This window comes from Podarcis gaigeae (genome assembly GCF_964106915.1).
Source record: "Podarcis gaigeae genome assembly, chromosome: 2".
NCBI lineage: Eukaryota > Metazoa > Chordata > Lepidosauria > Squamata > Lacertidae > Podarcis > Podarcis gaigeae.
In genome coordinates this window covers 44447962-44464468 of record NC_139679.1, presented here as the reverse complement: position 1 = coordinate 44464468, position 16507 = coordinate 44447962, and the positions used below count along the sequence as shown (strand labels likewise).

At 46.1% G+C, this 16507-nt stretch overlaps 1 protein-coding gene and 1 long non-coding RNA gene across 14 annotated transcripts in view; one reads left to right on the top strand and one right to left on the bottom strand.

Moving 5' to 3' along the window:
* Window positions 1-8891, top strand: part of ADGRL1 (adhesion G protein-coupled receptor L1) — a 130854-nt gene extending 121963 nt beyond the window's left edge. For all 13 annotated transcript variants that reach the window (XM_083717483.1, XM_083717490.1, XM_083717487.1 and 10 more), the window contains one exon: window positions 1260-8891. In XM_083717483.1, the coding sequence (XP_083573609.1) occupies window positions 1260-1329 (70 nt within the window). In that variant the 3' untranslated portion in view covers window positions 1330-8891. The remainder of the gene's footprint in view (window positions 1-1259) is intronic.
* LOC310834168 lies at window positions 3548-11700 on the bottom strand. The gene is made up of 2 exons (XR_014559107.1): window positions 10485-11700; window positions 3548-3619 (listed from the first exon to the last, which is right to left on the bottom strand). It is a non-coding gene; the product is annotated as an uncharacterized lncRNA (long non-coding RNA).
* Between the last annotated feature and the right edge of the window lie 4807 nt (window positions 11701-16507).

Here is a 16507-nt window from a genome sequence, read left to right as displayed (position 1 = left end):
TCCCTCTCACGTCACCTTAGAGGTTATATGCCTTAGTTGCACTCTTGCTATCTTACTCAACAAACCACATTCCTCTTTCCCACACGAGTATCAGTACTTTCACACATGCATACCTAACTCACATGTAGTTGAATCCTGCGCTTATTTCCACACTATACAATAAAAAAGAGAAGTGAACTGCAATCTGATGCTTGTTGAAAAAAAAAGATTAAATTTAACAGAAGAGTATCCCAAAGATCATCAACAAATACATCTTATTCAAGGACAATAGTTCTATATGTTCTTCTTAAAACAAACAAACCCCAAACCACATCTTACCACATCTTACCATGTGCATCAGAGTCCTCCTATGCTTCCTATGTAGAGAGGAGCAGTGTCTGGTTAACCCTGTACTGACAAGAAGAGGAGAAGGAAGATAAGTGGCTGTTGCTGCTGCTGCTGCACAAGCAGCCCTGCCCCATTCTGGCTGGCTGTGCTATCCTGCTGGCAAAGGCAAATGCTAGAATTCTGTATACAGCTGTGGCACCTTCATCTGCTCCCTGGAGAAGAGCTAAAGCTTGAAGAGCAGCTCGGTTAGTGGCCAATTGCTGGGAGCCTGCCTTCTTGATCTGAACTGGGCCCTGGTGGAAAAGGCTCTGCCTCCCTTCCCCGGGATTCCAAAATGAAGGAATGAAGGGGATTTCTGATGCACGTGGTCATTGCCTTGTTACTGTTATTATTTCATTTTTATTAGATTTCTATACCACCCTTCATCAGAGGATGAGGATGGGGTGGTTTACAATATAAAAACACAAAAATACATAACATAGTAGCAAACCGAAACAATAGCTCATCCCACAGGTATTATTTGTGTGAATCAAGTCTTGGAGAGTACCTTGTCAATATAGGAACTCTCAGAGAAGCCTTACTTGCTTGAAATGTGCACTGACCATTTCAATTCAGTTAAATAAATTACCCACTCATGCAGCCTCAGCTTCAGGTTCATCTCTCTTAGCTTCTGACCTCCATTTTTGTTGCTGCCATCATTTCCCATACACACAAGCCAGTTCTCCCCGTGTAACAACCCTACATTTTTCTTACACACACTTCTTATCTGCTTTCTTCCTCACCACACACACATACCACTTGAGCGGACCGTCTGCCCAAGTGGAACTTAGTTCCCAAGTGATGGCTTCTGCTCTGTAGCCTAAACATTAGTTGCTCATGACCTCCCTCCCGCCTCCTCCCACTAATACCCATCTATGTGCCCACCTTTACAGAGCACCCCCTGAACAACAGCCGAGACGCCTGTGGCATGGACACCCTCCCGCTCAATGGCAACTTCAATAACAGCTACTCCCTCCGCAGTGGCGACTTCCCGACCGATGGCACCAAGATGGCTGACTGCCGACGCAACCTGAGTGACGCCGCTGCCTTTGAAAAAATGATCATCTCCGAGTTGGTGCATAACAACTTGAGAGGGGGAGGCAGTGGCGTGGTCAAAGGGGGCGGGGGTTCTGCCGAGACCTCCAACCCCCCTGGGCCCCCTCCCCCTCCCAACGTAGTTGCAGGGGGAGGGGGTACCAACAATGAGGATGACGCCATTGTGCCTGACGCCCCTTCCTTGACCCATGAGGAGAACATGGAAATTGAACTCATGTATAAGGCCTTAGAGGAGCCGCTCTTGCTTCAGAGAGCACAGTCCATCCTCTACCAGAGTGACCTGGAGGAGTCGGAGAGCTGCACAGCTGACCTGACAGAGGGGGGCGATGGCCAAGCCCCTTCCCCCAACAGGGACTCTTTATACACCAGTATGACCAACCTGAGGGACTCCCCATACCCGGACAGCAGCCCTGAGGCAGTTGGGGAAGTGCTTCCTCATGCCCAAGCCATCAATGAAATCTACTATACCAATCGGCCAGCCTTGGTGCCGCGCAACCAGCTCCAGGCCTACTACCAAGTCCGGAGACCCAGCAATGATGGCTACTTGGTCCCAGGAAGCTTAGAAAACCCAGCAGTGGAGGGAGATGGCCAAATGCAGCTGGTGACCAGTCTCTGAGGGGCTGAGAAGGGACTGAGGGACCATAACACCCCCCCAAAAAAAAAACCCCAATACGGCACTGTTGCCGTGACCTGAACATTTTAATTTTTTCCTGGAAGAAAGGGTGGGGAAGAAGAGAATGGCACAGGGCTGGGGAATGAATGGAGGAGAGAAGGTGGAAGAAAGAGCTGAGTGAGGCAGAGGGCTTCTCCGAGGAGAAGGGAGGGGCAGCCATTTTGTCCGTCTTTCCTTCCATCCAATTAGATTTCCAGACAGAAAGTGGCACGTGGCCTATCTGGTTATGTCCGTTTTCCTTCTCCAGGCAAATAAATGCAGTGGAGGAAAGAGAGCTGAATCTGGGCAAAAGGATCAGACTTATTTTGACAATACCTTCTAGACAATTGGGGGGGGGGGATGAACCAAGAAATTAGGGTGGGAAAGTTAAAAAGCTGACATAATAATATTTTTTTTTTAATGTTACGAAAATCAAAGCCATGAGGGTTCCACATGCAGAGACTGGGGCACCTGGGGAAATGCCCTGCCCTGCGCCCTGGCTCAGAGCCTGCTCCCCACCCCTCGCCTCCCACAGCTTAAGAGTATGAGGGACAAACAGGGCCATGTGGCACTAGGCCTAGTCAGGGTTTAGATTCAACCGTTGCCAAAAAAGAGAGACAAAAGACAGAGAAAGGTATGAGGGTGGGGGGAGAGGAAGGAGCTGATCAGGTAACGCTATGCTGAGAACCTGCCTTCCAGTATTTGTTGGCTGTCACAGTTTATCAACATCAAGTTCTTCAGCTCTTTCAGATTGGCAGGAAAGCTTTGCTTTGATTCTTTCCTCTCTCTCTTTTTTATTTTTTTAAAATTAAAGCCCACATAGGAATGTTGGAAATGCACCGTTGCTTCTGGGGAAGGAGGAAGTAGCACTGAGGTGTGGCTGTCCTTAGATTTTTTTTTCATTTGTATGGCCACACATGGTGGCCTTTCCCCCTCCTAGTTGCTTTAGGGCCACCGAGCCTGACGTAAAATTGCACAGTAAGTAAGAGATGATGAGGGGTGGGGTGGTGGTAGCGGAGGGGGCATTTCTTCCCGTTTCACTCAGTTCCACCAGTCGCCCCCACGGCCTGCTATGTTCCAGCTCCAGACATTTAGAAAGTGATGCAAGACTGCTCTCACCTTCCCTCTGTTTCATTCCTGCCCACGAAGACGCAAACGTCAGGAGTATCCTGCAATGCAAATATGGCTGCCGTCAAAACACATTTGGGACTACATGGGAGAAAGTAGGAGTGTTGAACTCTCCCCCGCCCCCCAGACTGGATGGATTGTCCTTCAGAAAAACAGACAAACAGGACAAAACAAAAAACAGCAACAAAAACACTAACCCAGACTGCACTTTTTTCCACCCAAAGGAAAAAGAAATAGCAAATCTCCCTCTTCAAGCACAACTCCGACTTTTCTCACCAACTCTCGGCCTGGGAGAGTTGAGGAAGCAACCAGTCTCACCTAGAGGCACCATATCTCCGGGGCGGGCGGCGGGCGGGGTCCAAATGGGTTGGGAAGCGGGGGATGTGATACCAATTGAAATGCTGTAAATATGAAAACCTAAAAACAAATCAGAGAATTGATTTACTCACTTGAAAAAAAGGAAAAACAAACCAAGGAACTTTTCTGTCTGGGTTTTAAATATATCTATATCTATATAATATATATAGATATATGGTACTCAGCTCTGCTCTGGCCCCATGTGTGGTATGGGAGCATGGAAGGGAAAATGGGGGGAAAATCCCTTCTTTGAAAAAGACAACTGGGGGAAACCCGCCGAGAGCAGATTTTTACAATCAAAAAAGAGGAAAAAAACATTTTGGCACAATTTTTATGTAATATATAACATATACTGCGTCATTTCTGTGACCTTGAAGCATTTCCCCTTTCCTGCCAGATGAGGTACCTTTTTCATACATCTCCACATGAAGTTGGTTATTTTCTCATTAACTGCCACTTTGGAATTGTGGGTGGGGGAAAAAACACTTTTACTGCAAGACCCAAAGATGCTGTAATGCTGTAGGTTACAGAAAAATCCTTCGCTTTTAAGAATTTTAAGAGGGGACAGAGTAGTTTCATTTCATCATCATTTTTAAGCAGCCATGTCTTACCTATTTAGAAATTTCCAGGCTAGATGTCACGTTATATCAAAAAGGGAAATGGTGTGTGGTTTTGCCACTTGGAGCCTTGAAATGTTTGTTCTCTTGCTTTTATTTTATTTTAATTATTATTTTTGCATCTTTTGTCCTCTCCCAGTTAATGGAATTGCTGAGAGACTTGGTCAAAAGCAGAAGGCGAGGGTTTGGCATTCTTAGAAGTGTACCTTCCTTGGAATAGGCAGGGGCTTCCTTTCTCTGTGCCATATTGTGGCAGGAAAGAAGAGCCATCGTCACTCCTTGTTGCCTGCTTACATCTCTTACCCCAGTGCCACAAGCTAAGACCCAAGGAGCCAATATTAAATTGCCCTGTACAGTGGCAGCACAATCAATCAAGTCCTCCTTTTCCATCAGGAGACAGCACTAACCCTGATGACAGTGAGCTTTCTTCTTTCTTTCAGTTTCTTGCTCCATGTTCGCCTGTGTTATCAATGTGCAAGGCCTGTTCATATGGTCGCTTCCCCTAGCAACTGCATGTTTGCAGCATCCAAGAATGCCCCTTGATCATGTTTGGTAAAGAGAAGCTTGTCGTGTGCCCATATTGATATTTTCTGCAAAGAACCCAGTTAAAGGCTGGCCACAAAGAAAGAGAAGAACACACGTTTTGTAACCCTAAAACCCAATACAGCTGTAGCTCACAAAGCTTGATCTGACATCATTTAGATCTAGGGACATGGCATAGACTTTTTCACCTAGAGCCATCTCCCCCTCCACCCAACCTAATGTAATTATACTTGATTCAGAGATAGGGACTAATGGTTTTCAGAAGCATTTTGCTTTATATCCGAGTCATACTTTCAAAGGGCACAGGGAATTGGGTTGTGGGGCTTTTGACGCCCTTGTTGCTGTTTCCACAGGTTTGGGTTGTATTCTTCATTAGGATCTCATTGCATGAAAGTTGGAAGGTTAGTGTGACAAATCCATATTGGCTCAAACTCCTTCCTGCCGCTCTTTCGATCTTGGTCCAGAACCAACTTGCTCACTCTCTTAGATGGACAGCTTACCCTTGTGAGGACAAGGCCCCACTCCCGTTTACCTGATTCTATCACCAAACCATGGTTCTGATCAATCCTCTCCCCAATACCAAATGGCCTTATTCACCCCACTTGCATTTGCTGCATTGGCTCAAGGAAGGCCCTGTGTTCAGGAACTGCCTTGGCATGATCACCAAGAGGTACCTCCATTTGGAAACCTCACGTGGAAAACAAAAACAAAAAAACCAAAGACATATCTGCCCTCATCCATCCTGTTGGAGCGAAGCGGTAGAGACTTGAGTCTCTAGCAGCCCAACCTCAAGGCTTTGCGCTTTCCAGCTTCATGTTAGCTATGAGTAGTCCACACTGTACTTGAGATTTGGACTTTAATTGAAATGAAAAGATTGACACGATTATGAAGTTATATCAGTGTTACGGCATGTTCCGTCCTGGCACAAGAGGAAGGGGGCGCTAACACTATTGAAGTAACCACTGTAAGAATAGTCTTGGAAACCAGCCACTAGAATCAGCCCAGGTGCTCCCGGGTGCTGGGTAGTTAGTGGCAGCCAGAATCCATATGCGTTGAAGGCGTGTTCATGCTAGTTGCACTTTGCCATTGCCCTATTTCTTTTATTCCTGCTTATCTTGGTGCAAGGAAAAATCTTGGAGAGAGCTCTGTAGAGGCACACCCCTGTTTTAACTTGGACTACAGGTATAGGCCAAGAAGAGTCCTGCAGCCATTACTGCCACTGAGGAGAGAGGTATGCTCACTTGTGTGTTGGTATGCAATAAGGCCAGCCCTAGATATAAGGGGGCCCTTGGCAGACCACCTTCTGGTGAGCCCCCCCCCAACTGGAGACCCCTTACAAGCTCACCCACTGGTAGTGGTGCCGGCAGAACTTCTGATCAGTGGTGTGTTGTCCCCAGCTGGGGAGCTCTGAGATCTGCCACAAGGGGTCCCAGCAGCTATCCAAGGATACTGTATGTGGAAGCTGAGACTGTCCTCTTTTAAATATGTACTCCCTCACCTGTTGTCAATTATAGTTCACGTTATCATACCCACCTCTGACAATAGAGTGTGCATCCAGAGAAAGTATAGCTGTCCAGCCCAAACTTGAGAAGTAAAGCTACCACTGGGATAGAAGGGGGCTGCCCCCTCCAGTTACAAAAATATATATTTTAAAAAATACCCTGACTGGGCTATAATTATTTTGAAAGGTTATTTGTGCTCTTCACATACCTTCATGATTTCATAAATCTCTTCCCCTTTGTGGGGAAGATGCTCCAACCCTCTGGTTTTAGCTGCCCATTTTAACCTATTTTCAACAACTTCCCTTGTTAGATGAGAGTTGCATATTGTATTCTACGTATGGGTGTGCCATAGATATCAAGAATGCTGTAGCGCTAATTGCTGGTTTGTTTTTAATCCTTCTCCTAACATGGAATTTACCTTTCTTCTTTTTAACTCTCATGATTTCCTTGCAAGATTATATTCTTGTGTCATTTGCTACCCCTTTAACCAGTTTTAGCGTTTCGGTAGGGAACTGTAAGTTCCCCTCATATCCAATAAAAACAGGCTTTTCTCAATCCACAACTTGAAGGAAATGCCCTATTAACTTAGAGCAAGAATTCAGAAACTGTGACCCTCCTGATGCTATGGGACAGCCCACAGCCCATCCTAGACTTGGAGGGTAGCAGTATGTTCTGTACATTTTTCTTTGGGTCTGCGTGGTGCAGATGCTCCAAACGCCATCCAGCAGCACCCACTGCAGAGTCCAGATATTTTGAACGTAAGTGGCATTGTCATTCTAGGGTGGAATGGTGGGCAAGGCTACACATGTCTGCTCTAGGCCTTGCACAGATTGACTTCTACTGAACTTTTGTACAGAATTCATCTTGTTTTATATCATTGAAGTCTCAATCTGTGGGTTACAGAAAGTAATGAAAGGTATCAAAAGTTTGAATGTGAAATCTGTAGGATAGTAAAAAAAAACCTAGGAGGCATCACATTTATCGTGAAGCTTCAGGAGCCAACAGGTGCCACTCATTTTGTATGGCCAGAGGGGCTCAAGCTTCCCCTCCTCAGCTTCCTAAACAACTCCTGCTGACACCTCCAGTCATCCTGGGCATAGCCAGAAGCCCTCTTTGCTTGCACCCCCATTAAGCCGAGGCACCTGGCTTGTCGTTCTTTTTCTCTACCCATCCATCTAAGACTTATGCAAACCCATGAGCTCAACTCACTTTAGCAAAGTACTCCGCTTGACTTCTCCAGAGTTACATCTCCTTGGCCCAATGAGAGCAGTTGGGCAAGCTAGCCCAAGCTTACTCCCTCTTCAGCCTTCAAACCAGAATAGCACGGGGAGCAGGATAAAATCTAGGACAAGAATATGGCCCATGATTCCTGTGCCATGAAGCTAGTTGGGCAAATTAGCCTCTCTGCCTCACTTAAGTAAACTGTACTCTGTTCATCTAGGCCATCTTTGTCTTCTCTATAATTGGCTGTCTACAAGCCAACATGAGGGGCATTTATGCATAAGCTAGTTCAGGACAGCACTACCTCTAGGGCAACATTTAATCTCCAAATCTGCTGCTCTAAATGCCACTCTGAGCTTAATCCTCTGAAGCAGTGGCAGACATGCCCTGCTCCCCCCATGTTGGGGGAGTGAAAGACACTCCCTTCTTTGCCAGGAACTCTCTCAGGCTGCCTCCAAACTCCTCAAGCGTGGTTCTTTTGCAGAGTCCGTGAAAGGACAGATATATCGCCTGAACAAGCAACCAGCAGAGCTCAGAAGTGGAGAATCGCCCATCTTCCCCAAACTCCATGACCAAGGGGTGTGCTCCAATGCAATGGGGCCTCCCAGTTTGTGGGGAGTGAGTTTTTGCATTGGGCTCCCTGCCAGCTAAGGCTGCCATACAGGGACTCCTTATACCAGCAGCTCCTTGCTTGGCACAGGCCTCCACAAGGCAGCCCTGTGCCCTAGATTGGGTCTCCCCACTTCCGTGGGCAGTGGTGGCCTTGAAGGGGTTGGAACAACATCTGTAGGGCCACCTAGTACCAACTGGTGGGCCCAGACACCAATTATTTTCACTCAGTCATTCCAGTGAAGGTTTGAGCACCAATATGCCATGCCCAGCAAAGGTAGAGAGTGAGTGAGAAAGACTTGTGCTGGAACAGGAAGCGGATACAAAAAGGGAAAGGGATGCCTAGCGGCGTAACGGCAAATGGCAGCCTGCTTTCCATAGCTGCTAGCTGGTTCCCTGGTCAAGCCACACTGCCTCCTTGAAGCTGACCCTCCCTGCTCTCCCATCCTCATTCCCAGCTCCCTCCAGGTTTAGCAGTGAAGCTGTGCCTTTCGAATGGCAGCATGAAGGCCTGAGCCCAGGAACCCAGGGCCTGCTGGGAAGGTTTGCGATTCATTCTCTCCCTTGGCCCCTCAATGTCCCCCTCCTACAGGTTGGTGCTGATCCATTTCAATCTCCACACCGTTGCTTTTGCCCACTTTGCCTCCCCCCCTCCTCTTTTCCATTTCTCTTGTCTTTCAGTCCCCTTCCCCTCCTTTCAACATGCCAAACCAATTTTGGGTCGAGTGCATTAAACAGAAAAAAATATAATAATGAAAATTTTAAAAATATTTAAAAAAAATGGAAACTTGTTGAGTTACAAAAAAAATAAAACAATAAAGAAAATACAATTTCTTGGAACTGCTGGTAGTTGCGAATATTTCTTTGTGGCCAAGATGTACAGGGGGCATAAAGCGAAAACACAGCCATGGAAAGGGCCTGATGTGAAAAATCATCCCAGGCACTTTGAAGACTGTCCATGGAGTTAGCTTCTCTGTAACCAGCCACTGCATTTTCCTTTACTTATTTACTTTCACAAAATTGTGTAATAAGCATAAAATTCCTGATTCTCCTCATCCTATCTCCTACATGGGGAGGAGCAGAGCTAAACTGAGCAACGAGGGGAACCATCCCCACATCCAGCTTAGCTTGCATCAGCTAAGGCAGAAGGTGTGGAGGTCGATTTCCTCCCATTTTCTTTGCCATGTGAGCTCTAGGCCCAGATCAGGCCCATTACTAGCAGTTGGATCCACTTAGGAACCAGCTCAGATTGGTCTCTTCCCTGTCTTAGACAGACCCATTTTAGATACCGCTGACAGCTTCCACCCTGTGTCTTCAGCAGGTGCAGTGGCAATGTCCACAGTGATGGAGCTCCACCTGCCCACCCCTCTCAGCAGACCTCTGACACTTCCCAATTCCACGCAGACAAAACAGATTGGTTCTGTTTCATGGAGCAATTATAGCTCCGAAAGAAAAATTATGGAAACAAAATTCTGAATCTCTCAGAAAAGATAATACCACACTCCTTTTTTTTTTTTTTAAATTCCCATAACATCAATGGCTACAGATAGAAAAGGTACATTCTTCACAGTTGTGTGTTTTATCTTGTGCACCAGCAGAGATTACCATCTCCTAGGTGGACCTTATTCATATGTCTCGTGAAGATATAACCCAAATAATATTCTCTCAGAACTTTAGACAAAGAACAGCATGTAGTAATATGTGCAAGATAGTCTGCTTAAGATGCTTTAAACCACTAGGACAGGCACAGTCTGAATACGACCTGTCTTGTATCTTCTAAAAAAGCAAAATGCATCACACTTAACTGAGCTAGTAAAGGCCATCCTATCGCTGAATTTTAGCAAGTCCTTTAAACAACAAAAGGAATGTAAGGGAAATTCTTATATTACGGTGCTATTTTAGAAACAGATAAGAGTTGTTTTATCCATCTGGAGGGATAAGTCAAGCAGTCTTTGCCTCAAGCTTCACAGCAAACTCTAAACTCTTTATACAGGATTCAAAAAAGCCTAATTTCACTACCAGAGATAATACAAACACTTCCCTAGTGTGATTGTTCATTTCCTCAAAGGCTATCCTAAGAGGGCAGCAAGGCTCACTGAAGATAATTTTAGCCATTAGTTTCACACAATCTTCACACAAACTGTTTGTATTGCTGCTGTAGCCATTTAAGCTCTACATAAAGCAGTCAGTGTGGGCGGCAGGGTGGGCGTGCGAGCTAATAATAATCACAAAAGTTTGCTGTGAACTGTCTCCAGTGGACTTAAAATTCTCAGAGGCTCCACCTGGGCTCCATAAAGACATTGCAGGGCCACCTAACTTCCATAAATAAATAAATAAATAATAGCGGTACCAGCCCAGGACACATCCTTGGTGAATAAGTAACAACCCTTTGTGATCCTGATAGAATCAGATAAATTTTCCATGAATGCCTACCTTGGCTGCTGCCAGTCAGTGTGCAGACAATTGGTCTCACTTGTCATAAAGCTGCTTTCTACAATACTGAGGTGTGTGGTTAGGAAGGAAGTTGGACTAGTGGAATTAATCCAGCAGCAGAGGCGCTGAGTTGCATCCAACATTGGGGGGCATCGTGCACAATGTGTGTTTGGGAGGAGGCCGATAATAGGAGGCCACCGCCGTGAGGCCTGCCACCACCACTACGAGGCCTGGCACCACAAGGCCCGGAGAGGCCAACCGCCACAAGGCCCAGCACCTCAAGATTGGGGGCGGGGGGCGGGGCTGAAAACACCTCAGCTCTATAGAGTTGGCACCTTTGTCCAGCAGGACTCTTCTTAAACAGGCCCAAGCATGCTATGAAGGGAAGAAGAGCAGTATCTAATATTCAGAGGTACCAGAATAACTCAGGCCTGCGTGAGACGCTTGTCACCTGCCTTGCAATTCTCAGAAATAAGTCTCAGTATATTATTTGGACCTTACGGCCCTGTAAGTATGCCTAGGACTGCAGCTGAATGTGTAGGCTGCAGTTTCCTCAGCAACTGTAAGTGACTAGGAGTGCTTTCCTTAAGCAAGGAGAAACATGTCAGAGTGCTGCATTTGCATTAATTAGAGGGTGCTATTTGGGTTATCTGGTATTGAAGCTGAAACATATAATTGTGCCCTAGACCTGTGTGCAAAATGTAAATAGCAGTCGTGGGTGGGAGCTGGGAAATATTGCAGGAAGGGAGAGTGTAAAAACATATATTTATTACATTTATATCCCGCCTTGGGTTTACTGGAAGAAAGGCTGGGATAGAAACATAATAAATCTTCCAGTGAACTCAAGATGGCATGCATAGCTCTCCCCAAACAGCACCTTTTATCCCCACAACAATCCTGAGAATTAGGTTAGACAGAGATGGCAATTGGCCCAAGGTCACCCAGTAAGCATCATGTCTGAAAGGGATTTGAACCAAGACCTCTCTAGCCCAACACTCTGACCACTACACCACACTAGCTTCCCACTAACTTCCTTTGTGGCACAGAGAGCATTCAGGCTGCCTAAGCTGCTGTTTAGTCTAAATCTTTATGCAGTTGGAGATCTGGTCATTATGCTGCTTCCCCCCACCCTGGCTTTGGATAAGGAAACCAACTACTCTTTTTCTATATTGAAGAATGTCAAGGAAGCTCAGTTCAGGAGAGGAAATGAGCATGTTCATCACCTGGCAAAATCCTAAGCAGTTGAATCAAATCCATACGCCCCCTTCTCCCAATTTGGTTGTAGGCAGTGGGGTGTGGTGGCAAGGCTCACATGACCTGCAGTCAGTCATGTAGAGGAGTGTGAACCCCGCAGTGGAGACAATCTGCTGCTCCTGCTGGCATGTTTGCACCACACCAACCACACCACCACCTTGCCCCTCCCTTTCTACCTGTGAGTAAGCAGCAGCAACCGACTGGTGGCCAGGTGAGTACTGCTGCTTCACCACAGCACCATAGCTACTGTTTGTAGACCTACTTTGGCCCGTAATAATTTGGCGTCATCATAATTCAATGAGCTTTGACAGAATGAAAGTCTCAAAAACCAAGAGGGAGATTATATTTTGCTAGGAGGACAGATAGAAAACGACACACTTGCAGGGAGGTGGAGGAGAGATTTAGAGCAAAGGAAGATTAGAGATGGTTTTATTTTAAAGCTGGAGGGGGGAACTTAGAGAATTCTGGAATGAAACAAGAGAGCACGGGTCAAAGGATTCTTAGATCCTGAATCTCTGAGTTCTGCTCTCAGTTTTGGTAGAATATAGTTTTGGAGGCACATCTGATTGAACAGTGTGCCTTGTCATCTCACTCTCTGCCTTTCTACTCCCAGTAGAGCAGTTTTAGGCATAGCGAATCAAAACAACAGCATACAAAACTAAGGCTGCACATGAGTGGCTTGAAACACAGCCAGGTCATCCCCTCCCACTGCGTTTTACATTGCTGTAATACTGTATGCAGGGACGCGGGTGGCGCTGTGGGTTAAACCACAGGGCCTAGGACTTGCCGATCATAAGTTTGGTGGTTCGAATCCCCGCGATGGGGTGAGCTCCTGTTGCTCAGTCCCAGCTCCTGCCAACCTAGCAGTTTGAAAGCATGTCAAAGTGCAAGTAGCTAAATAGGTACCGCTCCGGCGGGAAGGTAAACGGCGTTTCCGTGTGCTGCTCTGGTTCGCCGGAAGTGGCTTAGTCATGCTGACCACATGACCCGGAAGCTGTACGCCGGCTCCCTGGGCCAATAAAGCGAAATAAACGCCGCAACCCCAGAGTCGGTCACGACTGGACCTAATGGTCAGGGGTCCCTTTACCTTTACCTAATACTGTATGCACCAGAGAGGGGCAGGCGTGTCTCTACCCAGTGCACACTGCCTGAAGTGATTCACCACGCCTACAACCCCTCCCACTCCAAACTCCTCTTCCATTAAACCGCACATGTGCAATGGGTGTCTGACATGTACACATCTCCGTTTAATCACACTTTCAACTCAGTTGGAAGCTCATTTGAGGGGAAAGTGCATCAAACAGTGATTTCTTTAAAAAACCACGCACAACCTATTAGATACATATGAATTGTGGCTAATGTATGTGTGCTTGGCTTCAGTCACCAGTGGTGGGAGCACACTGGAGTCAGGGTAAATGGTGATGTGTAGTCATCCTAGGGAATCTGATTACAAGGGCATCTCCAGAGGCTGGAGTTGGAGGGAAAGGAATAAGGTTTACAGTGGAGTTCTGTGCATGTCTGCTTAGAAGTAATCAGTTGCATTCAGCTCAGTGGCTCTTGCCCCAGAGTTCCAGGTAACTGTGCATTGAACCAAGCCTTAGCGATGCTCCTGATCTCCACTTCCCCCTTTCGTGGCTCCTTGTGAGGAAAATACCAAGTTACGGAAGTCACCAGGATTGAACAGCTGAAATTGTTTCCCTCTAGAAAACCAAGAGAGTCTTTCTTGTTCGTTATTATTTAGAGAAGGCACACAAACATGCTGAATTCCTCTCGGCCTTTGGATTCTATGATAAACATCAGTTACCCTCTCCAGAATGCAAATACAATGCGGAGCCATGGGGTGAAGCACACAGTCCACTGAGCACATTTTCTCTGCGACTTCTGCATTGGAACGCTGAACTCCTTTCTTAAATTAGCGCCGTCATTTTTCATGGGGTTTAAAAATAAGCAGGTGGCATGTGCTCCGTTGCTGGCCGCACACATTCAAACATCATGACAGATGGTCTTTGGAAGCAGGAGATGGGCTTGAAGTTATTTTTAATTAGTGAAATTTGGCTCTTTGTTTGGCTGAGCATGTGGGATCTCAGTTCCGCTAAGAGGCTGAGCCATTGAACAACTGGGAAAACTTGTAAGGCTTTGGGGGAGTCTGGAGCCTTGAGAGTCAAGTGATGGCTTTAATTAAGCTTTCTTCCAGATACAAATTACCTACAGGTGCTACTCGGCTGTCTCTCAACAGATGCTTTTCTCGACCTTCATCAAGCCTTGGATTTTCTTAGTCAATTTTCTTGATTAAAAAAAAAAATTCAAGTGCTGTAAGATGCTCCAATTTTGAGAGAAGCAGTGGTACTTCAGTTGTATTTCAACTGAAGCTGAAGCAGAGAAAGGGATTTTTAACCGGCCTGCATCTCCCATCACTGTATGTGCATTCTGCTTTCCAAATCTAGAAGGCACATGCAACTGAAACTCCCCCAAGCCCTGCAGTGGGGGGGGGTGCAGGCATTCTACATGTACCAGTGTCATTTCCACTGTGGGGCCAATTGAGCTGGGGGGGGCGGAATTAGGTCTAGAAAATAGAGCACACTCGAGCACTCACAGATATTTTAAAGTTTTGTTTTTTAAAAAAGGTATTAGTAGATCTGATAATGAGACTTGGGCATCACATATGGGTTATGCCTCAGATCCTTGCCAAATCTGTATCAAACAATTATTTCTGGGGCTAGAATTAACCTAAAGGTCATCCAGTTCAATTCTGCATTCAAGGTTGGAAGACTCAGATCATTCCTTCCAATCTCCCCATCCTAAGCTGTCGGCTCAGCATGACACCCTACAAATGTCACAAGAATTCACAGATCTTAGGACTTGTGCCTCCAGTCTTGCTCTATAATGTTACATGAATCTGGTTTGTGCTGAGGATAAGGAAGAAAAATGGGGGGAAATGCCATCTCTAACCTTTGACTAGGCATATTAAAGGTAAAGGGACCCTGACCATTAGGTCCACTTGTGGCTCTGGAGTTGTGGCGCTCATCTCACTTTATTGGCCGAGGGAGCCAGCATACAGCTTCTGGGTCATGTGGCCAGAATGACTAAGCCTCTTCTGGCGAACCAGAGCAGTGCACGGAAACACTGTTTACCTTCCCGCCGGAGCGGTACCTACTTATCTACTTGCACTTTGACGTGCTTTCGAACTGCTAGGTGGGCAGGAGCTGGGACCGAGCAACAGGAGCTCACCCCATCGCAGGGATTCAAACCGCCGACCTTCTGATTGGCAAGTCCTAGGCTCAGTGGTTTAACCCACAGTGCCACCTGCGTCCCCGACTACGCATGTTAGGATCTAGTTAAAGTGGGTTTCTAAAGAGAGGGGTGAGGTTCCAATATCTACTGACCAGCCCCCTGTGTCACATTTCATTCCACCCCTACTCTACACTATCATGACAAAGGTGCTCTAGAGTCTTGTGGTTTTTATTTCTGCATTACATTTGCATTCAGTAAATCAGGATGAGATACATGGGAGGTTTATCCCATTTTCGTACAGCAAACTGTGAAATAGCTTAAGCAGACAGATAATGACTGGCTCAAGCTTTATAAAAGAGCAGGGATCCGAAACAGATGCAGTGTTGCTCAACTACAGCTCCCATCATCCCTGACCATTGGCCATGTTGACTTAGAATCACAGAATTGGAGAGTTGGAAGGGACCACAAGGCTCATCTAGTCCAATATCCCTGTAGTGCAGGAATATTTTGTCCAACATGGGGCTCAAACCCACAACCCTGAGATTAAGAGCCTCATGCTCTACCTACTGAGCTATCCACTAGGGCTGCTAGGGGTTGGGAGTCCAATAATATCGTTGGCTTCAAAAGGAGTTTAGGCAACTTCACTCCCATTGTGACAGCTTTGTAGCCAAAAGCACAAGAGGCAGGAACCTGCAAGGTCAGTTTCAGGCTCTGCACCATGCCATCACTGCCATTGGAAAAATCTCTTACTAAAGAGCTGCCTCAACACCGCAGATTTTGAAACTGCACAGATCTGTATACAAACTGTTGTTCTTCTCAATGTGTTTTTTCTTCTAGAACTGTCAGAAATTGCACTATAAATAGCTAGGTCACTTTGTGGCAAAGCCACTGTGAAGGTCCACAGTGTTAGGAAAGTTTGAAGTAAACAAGGCACACATCACAGCTCATCCTGGGAAATCTAAATGCCACCTAGTTAAATTCCCACTATATAATCAAGCCCTTCTATATTGGCAGGCAGAACACAACAACCACAACTGTGCCACAACTGGCATAAATGGATACAAGGACAATTTTGGGAAGCAAGCTGCCTAACCTGTCTGATCAAGAGCTTGTACAGGGGCCATAGAATAATAGATTCCTAGAACTGTAGAGTTGGAAGGGACCATGGAGTCATATTTTTATTGCAAAGCATGTGCTCTATCAGTGAGTCACAGCCAAATATTCCCACCTCTTCAAAAAAATGTCTGGAAGTACATTGTGCACTCAGAATGCTGTCACTGGAGGTAAAGGCAATGCTTAATTGGGGGTGTTGCATAGGAGGGCAACCATTTTCCCTGGGGGGGAAGGCCCATACCTTGATTCTAAGTGGGTGGGGGCAGGAAAGGTACTTTTGTATATGCTTGGTATCCCTAATCACCCAGATCTTTTTTATATTTGTAAAAATAGAATTTACAGATTAATTTATAGTGATAAATGGGCAGTGCTAAAGAAAGGAAAGATAGCAATACAACACAGACTGTGCCAGCAGAATTTTTCCC